The following is an 18,805-nucleotide window of genomic DNA, read 5'->3' as shown; positions in this document are numbered from 1 at the left end:
CGCGCCCTCCTTCTGCTGTCGCTGCCGCCACCTCAGGCGTGCCGCCCGCCAGGGCTGGTCTCCATGGCACGGGGCCCACGCCGAGTCAGGAGTGGAACAGCCCTGACAGCGCCCCGAGCCGCGGCTGCTGCCGCCATCACAGCACGGCCGCTGACTCATTGTGCATGTCCTTGCAGCGCCTCCACTGCAAAGCACCTTTTTGCAACTCCATATGCAAGCAATCTCGGGAGTTCTTTTCCCAAGTCGATAGTCTATAGTCCCCGCTTTTCTAAAAAGCATTTAAAAGGATTATACGCTGCTTGTCTCTGCATTACCTTCTAATCTGATCGTCAGCGCGCTGTTGCAGCCCTTTGCAAGATGTCGGCAGCGTTTTTAGTTGGCTGAGCCCTTCTGTAAGGTCGCTCAGAGCCGGAGCTCACTCTTTCACTTTCCGAGACTCCTCTCTAGGGTTGCTCAGGGCATCGAGCCACTCTTTCACCTCCCGGGCTGTGTTGGGACCGACACGGATCTGCACCGGACCGTGGCTCGAAGGTCCAAGCTTCTGTATTGTCTGTAGGGTCCGTAGGGTCCCTGTTTGGGCGCCATTTGTCACGGCTCAGGGAGGATCGAGACACTCAATATGAGTGTTTAGCAAGCTTCGTTTATTGATGAAAGCACCAGACAATTATTTACAACAAGTAATAAGCTCATGCATATTCTGTAAGCTAAGCAGTCTATTGGTTATACTACAATATCATCTCTTTCTCATTCTTTAAAACTTATATTTCTTTTTCTCACCTCTCTCTCACTACTTGTTATAGTACTAAAGCCATGCTCAAGGACACAGTGTTTTTTGCAGGTGCAGAAACTCAGATTAGCTGGGTTCTTTTCACGTAGCTATTTCTCCACATGAGACTGTGCTGGATATGGCAAGGAAGCTCCAAGCATATGCAGATGCTGTACATGGCCCAACACATTCTAGAATCACAGCGGTAGAAACATGTCTGCAGAACCTAGAGGATAAGATAGAGGAGAATAATAAGAAGCTTACAGAAGAGATTAAAGAAGACCTTCTTCAAATCTCGGCAGTGCAGATCAGAGGTTCTGGTATCCAAGACAGATGTTTCCCAGATGGTGAGAGAAGGTACACCCCACGAGCTGAGCTGTGGTTCTACCTGTGTGATTGTGAAGAAAACATGAGGAGGTGGGATGGAAAATCTAGTGCTGTTCTGGCACAACGGGTGTGTGAATTGAAGGAAGCCACCAGAAGGAAAGCAGCTCAAGTTGCCCGTAGCTGAACTGCCAGGTATGATGATGATGATGACATGTCTGATCCCTTTGAAGGAACATCCAAGACATATGCCCAGGGAAAGAAAGATAACCAGACTTAGAGGGGCCCTGCATCTAGCCAGGTAGAGGCTAGGGAAAATCGTGTTTTCTGGTCTGTGTCAGTTCATTGGCCTGGCACATCGGAACTGCAAGAGTATAAAGCTTTGGTTGATGCTGGTGCTCAATGTACATTAATTCCATCGAGACATGGGGGACAGAGTCTATTTCTATTGCTGGTGTGACAGGGGGATCCCAGGATTTCACTTTGTTCAAAGCTGATGTGAGCCTGACTGGAAATGAGTGGAAGAAGCACACTATTGTGACTGGCCCAGAGGCCCCATGTATTTGGGGCATAGACTGCCTTCAGAGTGGGTATTTAGAAGACCCAAAAGGAATCAGGTGGGCATTTGGAATAGCAGCTGTAGTGTCAGAGGGCATCCAGCAGTTGAATACCTTGCCTGGACTGTCTGAGAATCCATCTGCAGTAGGATGTCTGACGGGAGAAGAGCAACAGATGCCAATTGCCACTTCCATAGTGCATCGCTGACAGTATAGAACCACTCGAGATGCTGTGATCCCCATCCATAAGATGATCTGAGAGCTGGAGAGCCAAGGGGTGGTCAGCAAGATCCACTCACCCTTCAACAGCCCCATTTTGCCTGTGCGTAAACCTGAAGGAGAATGGAGATTGACTGTGGACTGTCGTGCATTGAATGAAGTGACTCCACCACTGAGTGCTGCCGTGCAAGACATATCAGACCTCCAGTACGAGCTTGAGTCCAAGGCAGCAAGGTGGTATGCCACTATAGACATTGCCAATGCATTTTTCTCCATTCCTCTGGCAGCAGAATGCAGGCCTCAGTTTGCTTTCACATGGAGGAGAGTGCAGTATACCTGGAACCGACTGGCCCAGGGGTGGAAGCACAGTCCTACCATCAGCCATGAACCGATCCAGGCTGCACTAGAAAAGGGTGAGGCTCCAGAACATCTGCAGTATATTGATGACATCATTGTGTGGGGGAACACAGCTGCAGAAGTGTTTGAGAAAGGAGAGAAAATCAACCAAATCCTCCTGGGAGCTGGTTTCACCATTAAAAAGAGCAAAGTAAAGGGACCAGATCATGAGATTCAGTTCCTAGGAGTAAAGTGGCAAGATGGATTTTGGGATCTCAGCACCTCAGGATGGAGGTGCAGAGTGGCCGAGAACACCCTTGGGGGGCTCGGGAGTCCTGGAATGTTGCCAGAAGTGTCTGGTGGCAGGGCTTTGATCCTACACAGGAGACGACACCTGTATGAGGACTGGGAGGATTTCACTGGGGTGAATGGTGAAGGAATAAGTTCATTAGAGTGTAAAACACAGGGTTTAGGATTTCGGTACAGGGGGGTCTAAAGAAGTAAGATGGAGGAATTGGGGCGTGTCCTGTTCTTCTTCTTCTTCTTCTTGGCCTCCATCTTCTGTGGTGATGGTGGCACTTTGGGATTGGTTATTACTAAAAGTGCACCGGTTAATAAGGGTAGAAGGTATTGGGGAGAAATGATAAATATTGTATACGTAACTTCAGGTATAAAGATAAGTGACCGCCCCGGGGGCTCGCAGTGTGCCCATGGCTGGCTTGCTGTGCAGACCTCTGTCGGGCTGAAAGAAAATCTTTTAGATAAACAATTAATAAACACCGAGACCGAGACAAGATCAGAAGTCTCTCCTCGTCCTTTGAAGCATCGGCTCTTCAAGGCCATCCCTGGGCCTTTCCAGGCCACCTAAACAGCCGAGAAAGCGACAATGGATGGTGTCAGATTCCTACAGATGTTATCAACAAGGTCACAGAAATGTCTCCACCAACCAATAAGAAGGAGACACAAGCTTTCCTAGGTGCCATGGGCTTTTGGAGGATGCACATTCCTGAGTACAGTCAGATCGTGAGCCCTCTTTACCTGGTCACCCGCAAGAAGAACAATTTCCAGTGGGACCCAGAGCAGCAACAAGCCTTTGTTCAGATTAAGCAGGAGATTGCTCATGCAGTAGCCCTTGGTCCGGTCAGGACAGGGCCAGAGGTAAAGAACATGCTCTACTCTGCAGATGGGAACAATGGCTTGTCCTGGAGCCTTGGGCAGAAGATGCCTGGGGAGACTCGGGGTCAACCGCTGGGATTTTGGAGTCGAAGCTACAGAGGGTCTGAAGACCACTACACTCCCACACAGGAGGAAATCTTGGCTGCCTATGAAGCCAAGCCGCCTCAGAGGTGATTGGTACAGAAGCACAACTCTTCCTGGCACCCTGACTACCGGTGCTGGGGTGGATGTTCAAAGGCAAGGTTCCTTCCACCCACCATGCCACCAGTGCTACATGGAGCAAGTGAAATGCACTTATCACTCAGCTCGCCCGTATAGGTAAACTGAATCACCCTGGGATTTTGGAGGTAACTAAAAATTGGCCCGAAGGTGAGAACTTTGGTGTCAGAGATGAAGAACAAGAACCAGTGACACGGGCTGAAGAGGCTCCTCCATATAACCAACTGCCACCAGAGGAAACACACTACGCTCTTTTCACTGATGGTTCCTGTCACATCGTAGGGATGAATCAGAAATGGAAAGCAGCCTTATGGAGCCCCACAGAACAAGTTGCACAAGCTATCGAAGGAGAAGGTGGATTAAGTCAACTTGCGGAACTCAAAGCCGTTCAACTGGCCCTGGACATTGCAGAAAGAGAGAAATAGCCAAAGCTCTACCTCTACACTGAATCATGGATGGTAGCCAATGCTCTGTGGGTATGGCTGGAGAGGTGGAAAGAGGCTAACTGGCAGCGTAGAGGAAAACCAATTTGGGCTGCTGATGAGTGGAAAGACATTGCTACCAGAGTAGGCAGGCTACTTGTGAAAGTCCGCCATGTAGATGCCCATGTCACCAAGAGTAGAGCCAATGAGGAGAACCAAAACAATGAGCAGGTAGATCAGGCTGCAAACATAGGGGTGTCCAAGATAGACCTAGATTGGGAACACAAGGGAGAGTTATTCCTAGCTCGATGGCCCCATGATGCCTCAGGCCATCAGGGCAGAGATGCCACCTATAAGTGGGCACGAGACCGAGGTGTGGATTGAACCATGGACAGTATTTCTCAGGTTATCCATGACTGTGAGACGTGTGCTGCCATCAAGCAGGCCAAGCGAGTGAAGCCCCTCTGGTACGGTGAGCAGTGGTCCAAGTACAAGTATGGGGAGGCCTGGCAGAGTGACTATATTACACTGCCCCAGACACGTCAGAGTAAGCGCTATGTGCTCACAATGGTTGGAAGCCTACCCTGTGTCTCATGCTACTGCCTGTAACACCATCCTCGGCAAGTTCTGTGGAGGCATGGTACCCCTGAGAGGATTGAGTCAGACAATGAGACTCATTTCAAGAACAGCCTTATCAACACCTGGGCTAGGGAACATGGCATTGAGTGGGTGTACCATATCCCCTACCATGCACCAGCCACAGGGAAAGTAGAGAGGTACAATGGACTACTAAAAACCCAGTTGAAAGCTTTGGGTGGGGGATCTTTCAAAAATTGGGGGCAGCATTTAGCAAAGGCCAACTGGTTAGTTAACACCCGAGGTTCCACCAACTGAGCAGGTCCTGCCCAGTCTGAGTTCCTGAATATAATAGATGGAGATAAAGTCTCAGTGGTACATGTCAGAGGTTTGTTAGGGAAGACCATGTGGATCAATTCTGCCTTGAGTACAGACAAACCCATTTGTGGGGTTGTCTTTGCTCAGGGACCAGGTTGCACATGGTGGATAATGCAAAGAGATGGAATGACACGATGTGTACCTCAGGGAGATCTGATTGTGGGGTTAGAATGATATGCAATATCACTGTTCATTGGATGTTACTGCCATTGTCTGTACATTAAACCATACAGACATGAGCTGGAAGGAAATGTGTAAGTGTTGAAGGTCTGAGCAAGTGATAGATGGAAATTTGAGTGAGTAAAGTGAAAGGGGGGAATCCTGCATCTCTGTAGTATAGGGCCTGGATTCAGTGGTCCAGTGTAGGGATGTGATGAGGGCATGACAGGTATTGCTTGTAAATTTTGGGGGAGCAGATGGAAATTTTGTGTGAATAAATGCATGATGTGTGGTAGTATGTTGATGATATGGGGATAAGGGGTAGAATGTCCTAGGGTGACGTCATGATTCTTGTATCCCCATTCATGTGTTCTGTTCTTGTTGGATATTATGTTCTGTGCCTTTAAGACTGGCTCTGAACAGTGAAAGTTTTGTTTTGATTTTTCTTGTCAGCCTGGTGGGACACAGAGGCCAGTACATAGGGCTGCTTTTACTTTTTTTTTTGCTTTTGCTTTTCGCTTTCCTTTTGCTCTTGCTTCTGCTTCGCTTCTGCTTGCTTTTTGCTTCTGCTCTTTAGCTAGTTTATCTAAACAGTCCAAATTTCTTCCTGGACTGTTTCTCCTCTCCTTTTTCCAACCATCTCGAACCTGCTCCAGACTTGGACCTGGAAACACCAAGAGTTTGCACCTTGTGGTCTGCAGCAGCTGCCCCAGTGCCGGAGGGACTGAGAACAGAGTGACCACCCCCGAGAGAGACTTTCTGAGTTTGTCATCTTTTTCAGAGTGGTATCATCTGGTATTTTTCATTTTGTGTGCTGGGGGGGTGCTGTGCCTGTTTAATAAACAGGTTCTTTCCACTTCTCTCTGAGGAATTCTTCCCAAACCGGTTTGGGGGAGGGGCCCTGTGGGTTTGCTTTCTGGAGGCGCCCCTTTGGAGATTCTCTACCAAATTTGCCCTAAACCAGGGCAATATCTTATGGATATCTCTATTTGCCTCATTTCTGCATTACTAACTGGAGAATTTTATTGTAGTAAGGTATCCCTACGCGGGGAATAATGTGCACTGACTCCATGATTGCAGAAGGCTGATCAATTGCTTTATTAAGCTATACTATATTACACTATACTATATGAAAAACTATGCTACTAAGAAAAACCCATTGCCCTTTCCAGACAGTACGAGACACACACGTGGATCCAATTGGTCAATTAATCAAAACACCATCACCAGAGTCCAATTAGTAAACTACCTTTTGGTAAACAGTCTCCATAACACATTTCACATGTACACAACAACAGATGCATCAAGTGGAGATGAAAATTGTTTTCTCTGAGCTTTCTCACAGCTTCTCAGGAAAATCCTGGGAGAGAATTAAGTCTCTCTCTGTTCAGAGAATATGTGAATACCACAGACTTTGAACCATAACCATCTGGTTTTAATTTAATAAAAAGCAGTACACGCTCAAGAAATGGAATAACATCTATGCCAAGCATCTGGAACAGCCATAGCGAGCTTTTCTTTGCAGGACACACTCTTGTGATTCTTCATATTAGTTCCGAGCAAGGTGCTGTATTTTTCTGAGCTAGCTGAAGAGGTGATACTCTTATACTATAGCTACTATGCAGCCATCCTAAAATATTGGCTTCTGAATTATTCAGGTCTTTGGAGAGAAGGAAGAGAATAAAAAACATGCAAACTGTGCATGTTTCTGCAGGTATTTGGACCCATCAAAAGTGTAAAAAGTTAAAAAAAAATTAAAATTATGAAAAAGTGAAAAACAGAGAGAGAAGTGGAGGAAAAGCAAGAAGGAACAGCATTATTCTCAGCGAGGAAGGCAATGAACCTATTAGCCTAAGGCAAATGTAAGAGAGGACCTGACTATTAAGGGCCACTGAAGGGGCTGGTGAAAAAGTGTCATGTGATGGGGAAGATGACAGGGAAGGTGAAGAAGAGAACCAGGGAGGATTCAGAGATGAGGAGGAGAAACCACACAGTGAGAACTAAGCCAAACTGTGTACAGTTATGTCTGCACAAAGCTGCTGGGTGGACTTACTTGAGGAGAAACATTTAGGATCTGTGTAATTTCTGTCCTTTCTGAATAAACAGTAGGAACAGTTATTAGTGTATGGGTGACAGAACAGAAGTCATGGCTCCTATATTTGGGTTATTTAACATGCTTCACTGTAATATGATTTCATCATTTTGGACACCATCATGTTTTCTCCTCTATGAAGACCAGCATTTTTGTTTTCCTAAGATTTTCCATTTATCAAAGGTTCTCCTGGCCTCTTTATTTTTGTGGGTTTTTTTAAAAAGAAGCATTAATATCTCTATTGTTTGAAAAAGAACCTTTGAATTTTGGCAGGGACAAAAGCCCTGCAGCTGAAGACATGCCTTTCCCTTCTCCCATGAGACTCCCCTCTTTTCTGGCTGAGTTATGAGCTGTGCAAGATCAGTGTTCCCCATTTCCTCCTTGTGTTTCTCAGGAAAATGTTGGCAGTAGGTCAGAAAAAATAATTGAACACAAATCTTCTGCAGACCCAGGTCCATGGTGCTGTCAAAGCAAAAACAGAAATTAGAGAATCCCCAAGGACTTATAGGGCAGGTGGAGCTGGTATCACCCCTTGCAATATCTCACTAGCAGTGGTTGTAACAAATCTTGCTAACCAAAGCAGTGTGTACCTCCAGTGATCCTTGATGAAAGTTAAGATGGGTGCAGTTTCGGACCCAACTTAGTTTTTGTTTTCAGGCTGCTGAATCAACCAGTTAAAAATTAGGGTGTTGGGTTTATCCCTGTGTATCCAGCCATGATGTGGGCTGGAGAACATATGTATTCATCCCTTGGTGACATGCCTTTACTGTCACATGTAAGAGTGCTTCAATCATGCTGCTGGAGACATACCCACTCAAACAGAAATAAATTTCTACAAAGAGCTATAAAGTGAGAAATTCCTATTTTTTTAATGCTTGCATCTAAACATCTTTCTTAATGCAGTGGCCAATGTAATAAACACACTGAAAGTGTGTATATCTATACATATGTATACATGTTAGATGGTATATCTGAATGGCCATGTAAGCATCACTGTATGGGATGCATGTATGTTTAGACTTATAAATAGAAATTATGTTTTGCATTAGCATTATGCAGACCAGCAGCAGAATCACAGCCATTTTTGAGAGGAAAATCTAATAAAAATGCATATTTGCTGACAAACACGAGAAAACTCCATGTTTACATATATATACAAGATGCCGAGCACATTGGTGATACTTGTCAAGAAAAAGCGACTGCATGCATCCACGTTTGCTCCAATACAACCACTTTATTTCCTCTTGAATAACAAGGAGACTGTCTTCCCCTTTCCCCTTCTCTGGAGCTGTGGGCTCTGTTTCTGACAATGCACAACCATGTTGTGTGTTGGAGTGCCTGTCATTAAGCAATGCACTGATTATTCTGGCAGCTCCCCTACTGAAGTCCCTGTGGACTAAATCAGACATAGAGAGAATTTAATTTCACCAAGGATGGAGCTAAAGGTCATTACATGCAGTGGACAGCTGTGTCTAGTCAAATGAAAACTATTACTCCAAGTCACCATCCCTGGAGGTGTTCAAAAAACATGTGGATATGGCACTTGAGAACATGGTTTAGTGGTGAGCATGGTGGTGATGCTCAATTGATGGCTGGACTTGATGAGCTTAGAAGTCCTTTCCAACCTTAATGATTCTATGATAAGTAGGACTTGAGTTGCATCTGTGGGTAGAAGTTCAACCCTGTGTGTTTTCAGTCCGCCAGACATCAGGGCACACTAGCATTTCCAAGAGATAATTATAAGCTTCTGAAGTTACCAGGCACATCACCCCATCCATTGAAAACCTTGTGCTATTGAGCAGAAGCTTAGGTTCAGTGTCTAGAGTGGTTTCCCAGCTCCCGTGCTGGTTAGCTCAGACCCTCAGCAAACCTTGTCTTCTCTGAGCTGTGCAAATGAGATTGTAGTAGCTGTCTCACAGGTGTTAAGAAGCTTAACTAATTAGTGTTTACAAAGTGGTTTTAGATTCTCAGATGGAAGGCTCTAAAAACAGACAAAGCATTACTAATTGCCAGCTTACACTGAATTGTAAAGTGAAAATAAAGATGGCTGGAAAATGAGGTGGTAGATTTTTTGATGAACTGCATCAGTTTAGTGGTTTCAAGTTAAATAGCTTAAAGTTTGATTTCCAATTGTGATTATCTTAAAAATCTCTGTTCATTTCTATTGGTGTAATATTTGACCTCCAGTTTACTTTGAGGAAAATCAAGGCACATCCAAGTCTGCAAGTGGGGCCTCCCATGCTAAAGATTAAGTCATAAGCTTAATTCAGATAATAATTCATGAATATATTTGATGAGGTTACATTGGCTTAAATTAAATAAATCTTGATTTACAAATTATTAATTGTCCTAGGTTGACTACATGATGCTTTTACCCCCAATCATCTTGTTCTGTTTATGCTGAATAATAAGTTTTGCACCTTTAAGACTTGTTCCAGAGAGTGAACGGGGGGATAGAAGAAGTGCGCCGTTTCTTTTCAAACACTGCACTCACTCCTCCACATTCCTGCTCCTGGACTGTGTTGTCTGTGGAGGGACAGACAGCGGGACAGAGCTCTCCTTTGCTTTTAGTTAGTTTTAGCTAGATGAGGCAAAGAAGTTCCCTGGACTGTGGGGTTTTTATCCTTTTTCTTTGGACCTGTTTAAACCTGCTCTGAACTGAACACCCAGAAGAGCACTGGCAGCTCACACCTGTGGCCCACCGGGCGGAGCCTGGGCCGGGGCATTTCCAGCACTGGAGGGACTGATAAGAGACTGAGTGAGCTGAGCTGCAACCTGGGGAGGGGACTTTCTCAGTTTGTCATCTCTTTTGGAGTGGCAAGGGGTTTTATTGTTTAATATTGTTTAGGTTTTATTGTTTAATAAACAATTTTTTTCCACTTTTCTCCAAGGAGGTATTTTCTCCCGTGTTGCAGTGTGTTGCAATTTCCTGTTTTACTTCCCAGTCCCTTCCCAGGTGTAGCAATACCCCTCTCCCTTCCCCCTCGCCCCCTTGCTGAGTGAGTTCTGTCAATCAGGCTTAACATTCCAGCAAGGCCTCGTGTGGTTGGTCAAGTTCAAAGGATGCTCTTCAGGCCTGGGGGTCATTGGCCTGTCTGGGTGTCATCGTCCCCTGAAACCCTGCCCCTCCCACCTGGTTGGTGTCTCACCTGTCCCTTTCCCTCCCCCTCCCCCCGGAGCTTAAAAAGTCACTCAGGCCATGCAGTCGGTATTCTGTTGGAGCTGTTACCTAAGATTCAGATGTCTGTGACCATGGAATAAACTCTGGATATTAATCCTCTGGCAGAATCCATCTCCTTTTCCTCCTCACCTTAGCCTGAAGCCTTTCCCACCTGAGGTAAACTGAGTTTATACAAGCCTGGACTTGTTTCAGCGCCCAGCTGCAACATCCAGCCAGCCAAAAATGTCTCTGAGGTGAAACACCACAGTTGCTGCCTTTCGCCTAGCAGCAAGGGTCAGACCAGCCCAGGCACAATCTACCTGGTAACATTGGGATCCTATTCCAATATTTTGGTGCCCAATCGTGGAGCAAAGTGACTCTGCAGCCCCAAGAAGGAATCTCAGTACCTCAGAAAGACTTCGGCAGCCGTGCACCCAGCTGAAGAGCTCTGACTGCTTTGCTCTCAGCAGAGACTTTGGGATTAATCCCACAAGAAGTTTTGTGGACTGTTCGGCGCCTTTGGAAAGTGCAGCTCCTTTCTGGTGAGCTGATTTTTCCAGTGGAGAATAGGAGATCCTCCCTGGCCCGGGGGGGTCCTATTCTGGTGAGGAGGCCTGCCTGCCTGGACCTGGCCAGCAACAGCTTCCATTTCGGGCGAGTATTCTCTGCTCCTTGGTGGAGCAGAAGCTCAAAAACAGGCTCTGCCGTGAATTCTGTTCCTTTTTTGCCCTTGCTTTTAGGCTGCGCAGCCCCACAGATGGGATACCATTGCATTCTAGGCTTTAGCTTTTGCGGTGTGTTCTGCTGTCTTTTAGAATTCGCGCCGGCGGAGGAGTGGGGGTGCTCTCCCTGCCCTTCCCCCCGGCTCAGCAGAGCATCGTGCTCGGCTCTCTCGGCACGGGGGACTCTGCTCTCTCTCTGTGAGGGGGAGGGGGTGCTCTGTACACGCGGCGCGGGCTAGCCCGGTTTTGGCTTGCCACGTGGTGTGGGGGAGGCTTCTCTCTCTCAGCCCTGCGGGGGGGCTGCATTCTCGGGCAGGGGGAGGCTGCTCTCTGTTCCTTGGCTTGGCAGGGCGTGTCCTACTGCTGCTGCCCGGCAATTTTAAAAGCAGTATATACAGCTGCATTGTAAAGCTTTTGTCTGCTCGTTAACGCTTTCCTATCTGTGTTTTTTTTTTAGAAATCGGTAGCTGATTTTGGCCTTGTTTTGGTCAGGTGGGATTTTGTACTTTGCCTTTTCCATCTAACATGGGTTCGAAGCTTAGCATTGTACAAAAAGGAGTGTATTATCATATTGTTAGTATTTTAGTCAGTGGTAATGTGAAGTTCTCTAAAGGTAAATTGAAACAGTTTATAAAATGGCTTTTTCTACACTTCCCACAAGTCTCCCGGACTGGTTGGGGAGAGGGGCCGATTGAATCTGCTAATCTGCTTTCCTAGAGGAGCCCCTTTAGGAGTTCTCTCCCAAATTTGCCCTGAACCAGGACATTAATTCAGCAGTGCCATTTGATTTACAACAAAATATATTAGAAAAACTGTCTTGAACATCTTTATGGCTGAGGAGCACCCCATAGTACTAATGTTCACACCATCTCAAAGCATATGGGGGGGGGTTCGTATGATTTAGTTTCATGGGTTTTGTTCTCTTCATTCAGCTCTATCAGGAAAAAACAGACTGGTTTATTCAGTCCTTTCTGCATTGTGAATTTCCTGCAATACCACAGCAATGTCATGCTTGGATTCCTAGTTAATTTTGTGTTGGCATTTTGAAAGGTATCAGGAATCAGTGTAAGTTGAGTAACTTGTGTCGTTTGTATTTATAAGTTATGTTATATGCATTTTCTGTAAAGCATGATTCTTTTGGACCAAACTCTCTAATGGATTACTTCAAAAATTAATCATATAAATTGAAAAAAACTTCCTTAGTGCTCTTTCACTCTTAAAAATACACTACTTTTTATTTTTTCTGAAACCGCAGTGTTAAAAAAGTAGTGGATAGCCATTTCCCACTTGGTTGCCAAAGGGTGAAATCCTCATCTGGTATAAATTGGTGTAGCTCTATTCAAATCAGAGCGGCTACATTAATTCATTCCAGCTGAGGGCCCAGCCCTTAAAACACCAGAGAGGAGAGAAAATTTTGCATAGGATAGATTTTTTGACTGGGTAGAAGCTTTTGCTGTATAGCTTAGTTATGTGTCTAGGCTCAGGGCTGTGGGAAATGATGTATTTGACATCTGTAGCATACACTGCAAATGCTTTGGCAGTTTGAATTAATGCATTTTGAATTTGATGGTTGTTTACTTCCAGCTTGGATGTGGATTTGCTTTCAGCCTTAATGGAAAATCTAACATAAGAAGTAATAGGACTAGCCATCTGTCCAAAAGTCTATGAGAATTCCTGGTTTTGAGCCAATAATAGAGATTGGGGAAAATTTACTCCCTGTATAATCTCTGGCAAATTATTGGTGTGCTCCTTGGATTTCTGACCTGGGACCCGATCCCTCTGGTGCAGTGTGAGCACACATAGACTTAAGAGAGGAAACCTGTAAAATGACCACGGTCACCATCCCTTTCCAATGGTCAGTTCTACAAACCAGCATTGTTCCAGCCCTTTCTTCCTCCACTCTGATTTACAACCCATTTTGGCATATAAACCATGCATCTGTGAAGCATCTGCTCCGTCATTTTTGCTGTCTGTGATCTTGGGGGGAGCAGTAAACAGCACAAGTGAATGGGAACCCCCATGCCTCACCAATATTTCTTGCAAGCAAATATCAATCCATGTGTTAGTCACAGGCAAGAGAAAGGTCTAGTAACTAGATTGATTTGGGTCACTTTTTCTAAAAAGCTCTGGGACAGATTTCTCAACTGTTCAGCACTCTTGAAAAGGGTTCAGTTTTTTTATTTTCCTTCTTTCAAACAAAAAGTTAAACCCATCCCTCCCACCATCTAAACTAAGAAGCTGCACGAGAGCCAAGTTTCCACAAAAATTATCAGCATCCTGCAGCATTTAACAGGACACAATGAACAGATTTTGCAAAGAGTACAGCATGTCATGGGTAATGGAGCTGCTCCCCATTCATGTATGTTGACATGAAGGAGGACTTGGGCCTCCTGCACTTGTTTTGGTCACCCACAAGATGTGCCATCAGCTTCAGTGAGAAAATACTTAGACCATATGTATTGTTCTATCTAGAAGGTAGTGCCCTTGTTTTGGAAGCCTGTGTAGTATAAACTCGTGGTCACACCTTTTCCACTTACTTTGTCCATCAATTCTGTTAACGTGGACTTAGTTATCCTGATTTGTACCAACTAAAGACCTGAGTCTTGGTCTCCAAACCACTTGGATGAGCTGAAGATCATCACTTGTGTAATTAATAAATAATAGGAAAGGTAGGAAAAAGGCAGCAAGAAATCATTTAGAAAGAACATAATCTGGTCTTTAACAGCAAAACATTAATTCTTTGCTACGCATCGAGTGAATGCATGTGCTTTTAAGCTTCTCAAGGTGAATGGTCCAGGGGCATAGGATATCTGGCAACATCCTTAAAAGTACACTGGCCTAATTCTGATCTGCCTTATGCACTAAGCAACAATACTTGAGACATCCTCATGTAAATCTATCCAAAGATCAAAACCAGCCCTGCAACAGCCCTGTTTGTCCAGAGTACTTAAGTAAAACATAATGTAGTCATCCCAGCAGCACCATCCCCAGGGCTATTTTACTTCAATTACACTCTGATTTAAGAAAACTGGAGGGCACCAGATCTTGTTCAAACCATTTTCTTCCTTCCTTCTCTGTCAAATCAGAGCTACTACACATCTGGTGAGTTTCAAGATTGCACGGGGAAATAAGACTCACTTCAAAGTCTTTATTTTCTTCGATTTAATAGTATTAACTGACTAATAATCACGCAAGACTAAAAGGCTCATTTGAACTGGGAATGTTGTGATCTCACATGTTATCTAAAGGAAAAATAGTCTGCTTACAGATAAGTAGTCTGCTTAAGGTGGGAGAAATTAAGGCTTGTAGTCCTCTTAGGGAAACTAGCTTCTTTTTCTGACAGTTTTCAGGGAGTCTTCTTTTCTTTTAAAGTTTTCTATAGAATCATGGCACCTTTCCTCCTCATATGTGTGCAGCAATGAGAACCAGAATGGCTTAAAATTAAATGAGCAAACTCCAACTTTTAAATAAAAGACTGCAGTTTGAGGTTTTGCTTGGAACCAGAGGCAGAAGAGCCAAAACACAGCAAAAAAAAAAAAAATCTGTTTTTATTGTTTTATTGTATTTTTTGGCACGAGTGACTGCTTTCAGAAATAGAAATCATGCAAGAAGAGTCTGTTCTTAAGACGTTTGCAGACCAGACTGAGGGATTTAGATAAGCATCTGCAGGTGTGGATCTTTATCTAAAACAAACCACCCAACTTTTGGTAGTTTGCCTGTCACTAATTCCCAGTGCACTTGCCCAGGCACACAAGTTCTTTGAGGCATTGTAAAAGCTTTTCCTTGCCTGTAGCATTTTAGTTGCCTCTTGAGCAAGATTTTCTCCTCAGTGAAGAAAAAGACCGTGATCACAGTACCCTGTGCTGCTCAAAGGATTTCCTCTCCTCAGCCTCACCTCACCTGTCAGATAGCTTTCTTTCCCCTTCTCCTTTGCCTCATCTTCTCTGCATTTTGCATTAATTTTTTCTTTCTTTTACAGCCTGTAAAAAAAAACATCTCCTCCCCCTCCCTGGCAGCATGGGGGACACAGAGAGAAAAATCAGCACACTGTCAGCAGGAGTTTCGCCCTGCAATTGGGACCTGAACTTTCAGTAGTGGAACATAACTCTGCATCACTGCACTAAAGCAAGCCAGATTCATACAAAGTGATTGCCCACCATGGTAAGGGAAGCATCAGAACACAGTTGATAAAAATCTTTAGGCATTGTCTATTGTGAGCTTGCAGCAGTGAAGGCTGTTTTTCCTGGGAAAGATCACAGCGAAATGTATATTTATTGTGGCAACCCCCAAAACAACACAATATTTGGATGTTCGCTACACTAGGGGGATATAGTGTAGAGGCAGTGTAGATTTTAGAGATGTTGAAACTGGAGATGAAGCATGTGGACTCAACATGCTGCATACTGTGTGAAGCTTTCAACTCTGAAGACCTGAATGATCATGTCTGCCAAGAGTTAATGTGCCTAGAAAGAGGATGTGAAAATATTCTTTCCCACTCCAGTTTGCAACTGAGAACTTGTTAGTGTGTAATATCTTTTATTTTATAGCACCTTTTGACTCAAAGGATCTGAAAGTGCCTCTGTCTGGGAGTTACTTCAATGATGCCTCCAGGCAGGAATGCTTTTCTTCAGGAGCCTCCAACTGAGGTTTCAGGGTCTGCTTTGCCATAGACATAAGTAGGGGACACAGTCTACCTTGCCAAATGACAGTACTTGGTACTGAAGCCTGGAAGGAAGGGTAGAAACCCACCCTAAGCCTGAGGAATAGCAAAAGAGAAAACAAACACATAAACTGCATAGTAGAGAGGATTTGGATTAATACCAGCTGACTTTGGAAGCAGACATTGGGAGGAATCATGGCCAATGCTGGGTGACATCTTTATGCAAAGAGCCCAGGACAATGAAATCACAGCTCTAAAAAGAGGATTTGGTGGTCCTACCTGGATATTGCTCCATCCAACCCAGACAGATCCAGCTGTGTTGTGGTTGCCTGGAGAAACTTTAGTGTGGAACCTACACAGGCAACACATCACAGTTGCAGAGATGCTCCTAAGGGCACAGACTTGAGGCTTGGTTTAAGTATGCAAACTCACACATCCCTTAATGAGCATAGTCACAACAGGGCATCTGCTTAATTTAAGTCCACTTCAGCACTTGCCCATCAGCTGCTCCTCATGCAGCAGCTGGTGGCAGCCAAAAGACCAGGTCCTCCATGTGGCTTTCGCCAGCTAGAGGATGTCATCCATATCTCTGCTCTCCTCCTGCATTATCCATGCAGGCCAGGGAAACAAAAGTCAGACCAACTGATGGGTTTATGATTCCAGCCTGAAATTTGTGCTTCATCCATAGTCAGGCAAGGTTTTGCCAAGATACATTTTAGGCAGCTGCTCAGGACATTGCTCTTTTGTCTGTACCACCCTGAGCATGCTGTCTGTCTACTGGTCTGTCTCTGCAACTCTGCTCTTGAGCCAGTTGCTCTGATATTCCCCAAGGTAGCCAGAGTGCGTACAGCAAGAACCAGCCTTTTTCTGACACTTTTGCTAGGCTTCCTGAGGGACTCATGTCAGGGAGTGAGTGCTCATCTGGTTCAGGGCCCTCTAATTCCTGTGGCTTTCAGGGAGTCCTGATGTGTTTCAGTTGACAAAGCAGTCAAACCAGGCTCATAAAAAACTCCCAGGATATCAGCAGCTGCTGCTTCACAGAAATCACAGAAATGGTCAGGTTGGAAGAGAGCACAGTGGGTCATCTGGTCCAACCTCCCTGCTTAAGCAGGGTTGTCCCAGAGCACATGGTACAGGATTGTGCCCAGATGGTTCTTGAATATCTCCAGTGAGGGGGACTCCACAACCTCTCTAGGTAATCTGTATTGGGTTTGTGTGGCCAAGTGTTAGTAACAGGGAGGCTACAGAGGTGGCTTCTGTGAGAAGCTACTAGAAGCTTCCTCTATGTCTAGCAGAGCCAATGCCAGCTAGCTCCAAGACGGACATTCCACTGACCAAGGCTGGGCCAATTAGAAATGGTGATAAACACTTCTGTAATAACATATTTAAGAAGGGGAAAAAAGCCCCACAGTTATTGCGCAGATGTAATTGTGGCCAGAGGAGAGCAGAGTGAGAATATGTGAAAGGAACAGCTCTGCAGACACCAAGGTCAGTGGGGAAGAAGGTGGAGAAGGTGCTCCAGGCACAGGAGCTGAGATTCCCCTGCAGTCCATGGTGAAGACCATGGTGAAGCAGCTGTGCCCTTGCAGCCCATGGAGGACCATTGGGATACAGAGATCCACCCGCAACCCATGGTGGAGATTCATGCCAGAGCAGGTGGATGCCCAAAAGAAGGCTGTGAACCTTGGGAATACTTTGCTGGAGCAGGCTCCTGGCATACCCATGGAGAAAGGAGCCCACGCTGGAGCAGGTTTTCTGGTAGGACTTGTGAGCCTGTGGAGGACCCATGGTGGAGCAACCTGTTCTTTCAGGACTGCACCCTGTGAAAGTGACCCACATTGCAGCAGTTTGTGGAGAACTTTTGCTAGTTAGATGGACTCATGTTGGATAAGTTTGTGGAGAGCTGTCTCCTGTGGGAGAGTCCCTACACTGGAACAGAGGAAAGACTCTTCTCCCTGATCAGCATCAGGAATGTGTGATGAGCTCATGGTAACCTCCATTCCCTGTCTCCCTGCATTGCTGGGGGGGGAGGAGGTAGAGCTGGGAAGGATGGAGGGGTGGGGGAAGGTGGTTTAAGATTTATTTTGCTTCTCATTATCCTGCTCTGATTTTGTCAGTAATAAATTCAATTAATATCTCAAATTTGAGCCTGTTTTGCCCATGACAGTATTTGGTGAGTGATGTCTCTTGGTCCTCATCTCAACTCATGAACCCTTTGTTATATTTTCTCTCCCCTGTCCAGCTGAGAAGGGGAGTGAGAGAGCAGCTTTTATGGGTGCCCACCAGCCAGCCAGTGTGAGCCCACACTGTTCCAGAGCTCAGTCACCTGCACAGTAAAGAAGTTCTTCCTCATATTCAGGTGGAACTTCCTGTGCAGCAGTTTCTGCCTGTTGCCTTGTGTCCTATTGCTCGGCCCCACCATGAAAAGCCTGACTCCATCTTCTTGGCACCCTCCTTTCAGATATTTATACACATTGATGAGGTCCCCTCTCAGTCATCTCTTCTCAGGGCTGAACAGGCCCAGCTCCCTCAACCTTTCCTTGTAAGAGAGATGCTCCAGTCCCTTAATTATCCTTGTTACCCTCCAATGGATTCACTCCAGGAGCTCCATGTGTCTCTTGCACTGAGGAGCCCCAAACTGGACACATCACTCTAGATGTGGCCTCACCAGGGCAGAGTAGAGGGACAGTACCACCTCCCTTGACCTGCTGGCAATGCTCTTCCTAATGCACCCCATGATACCATTTACCTTCTTGGCTGCAAGGGCACGCTACTGGCTCATGGACAGCTTGTTTTCTGCCAGGACCCCCAGGTCCTTCTCTGCAGAGCTGCTTTCCAGCAAGTCAGACCCCAGCCTGTGCTGGTGCCTGGGGTTATTCTTCCCCAGGTGCGGGACCCTGCATTTGGCTTTGTTGAATTTCAAAAGGTTCTTCTCTGCCCATCTCTCCAACCTGTCGAGGTCCTTCTGAAGGGCTGCACAACACTCTGGGGTATCAGCCACTCTTGTCAGCTTTGTGTCATCAGTGAACTTGCTGAGGA

The 18,805-nt window shown here is 45.6% G+C and overlaps 1 protein-coding gene across 1 annotated transcript in view; it reads left to right on the top strand.

Annotated features, from left to right (window-relative positions):
* Positions 1-18,805, top strand: part of LOC132086131 (SET-binding protein-like) — a 241,438-nt gene that overhangs the window by 144,963 nt on the left and 77,670 nt on the right. The window contains 1 exon segment of the mRNA XM_059491599.1: positions 10,622-10,638. Within this exon segment, the coding sequence (XP_059347582.1) occupies positions 10,622-10,638 (17 nt within the window).

Source organism: Ammospiza nelsoni, chromosome W (assembly GCF_027579445.1).
Source record: "Ammospiza nelsoni isolate bAmmNel1 chromosome W, bAmmNel1.pri, whole genome shotgun sequence".
Lineage (NCBI taxonomy): Eukaryota > Metazoa > Chordata > Aves > Passeriformes > Passerellidae > Ammospiza > Ammospiza nelsoni.
Note: the sequence above shows the minus strand (reverse complement) of the source record. Positions and strands in the feature narration are given on the sequence as shown.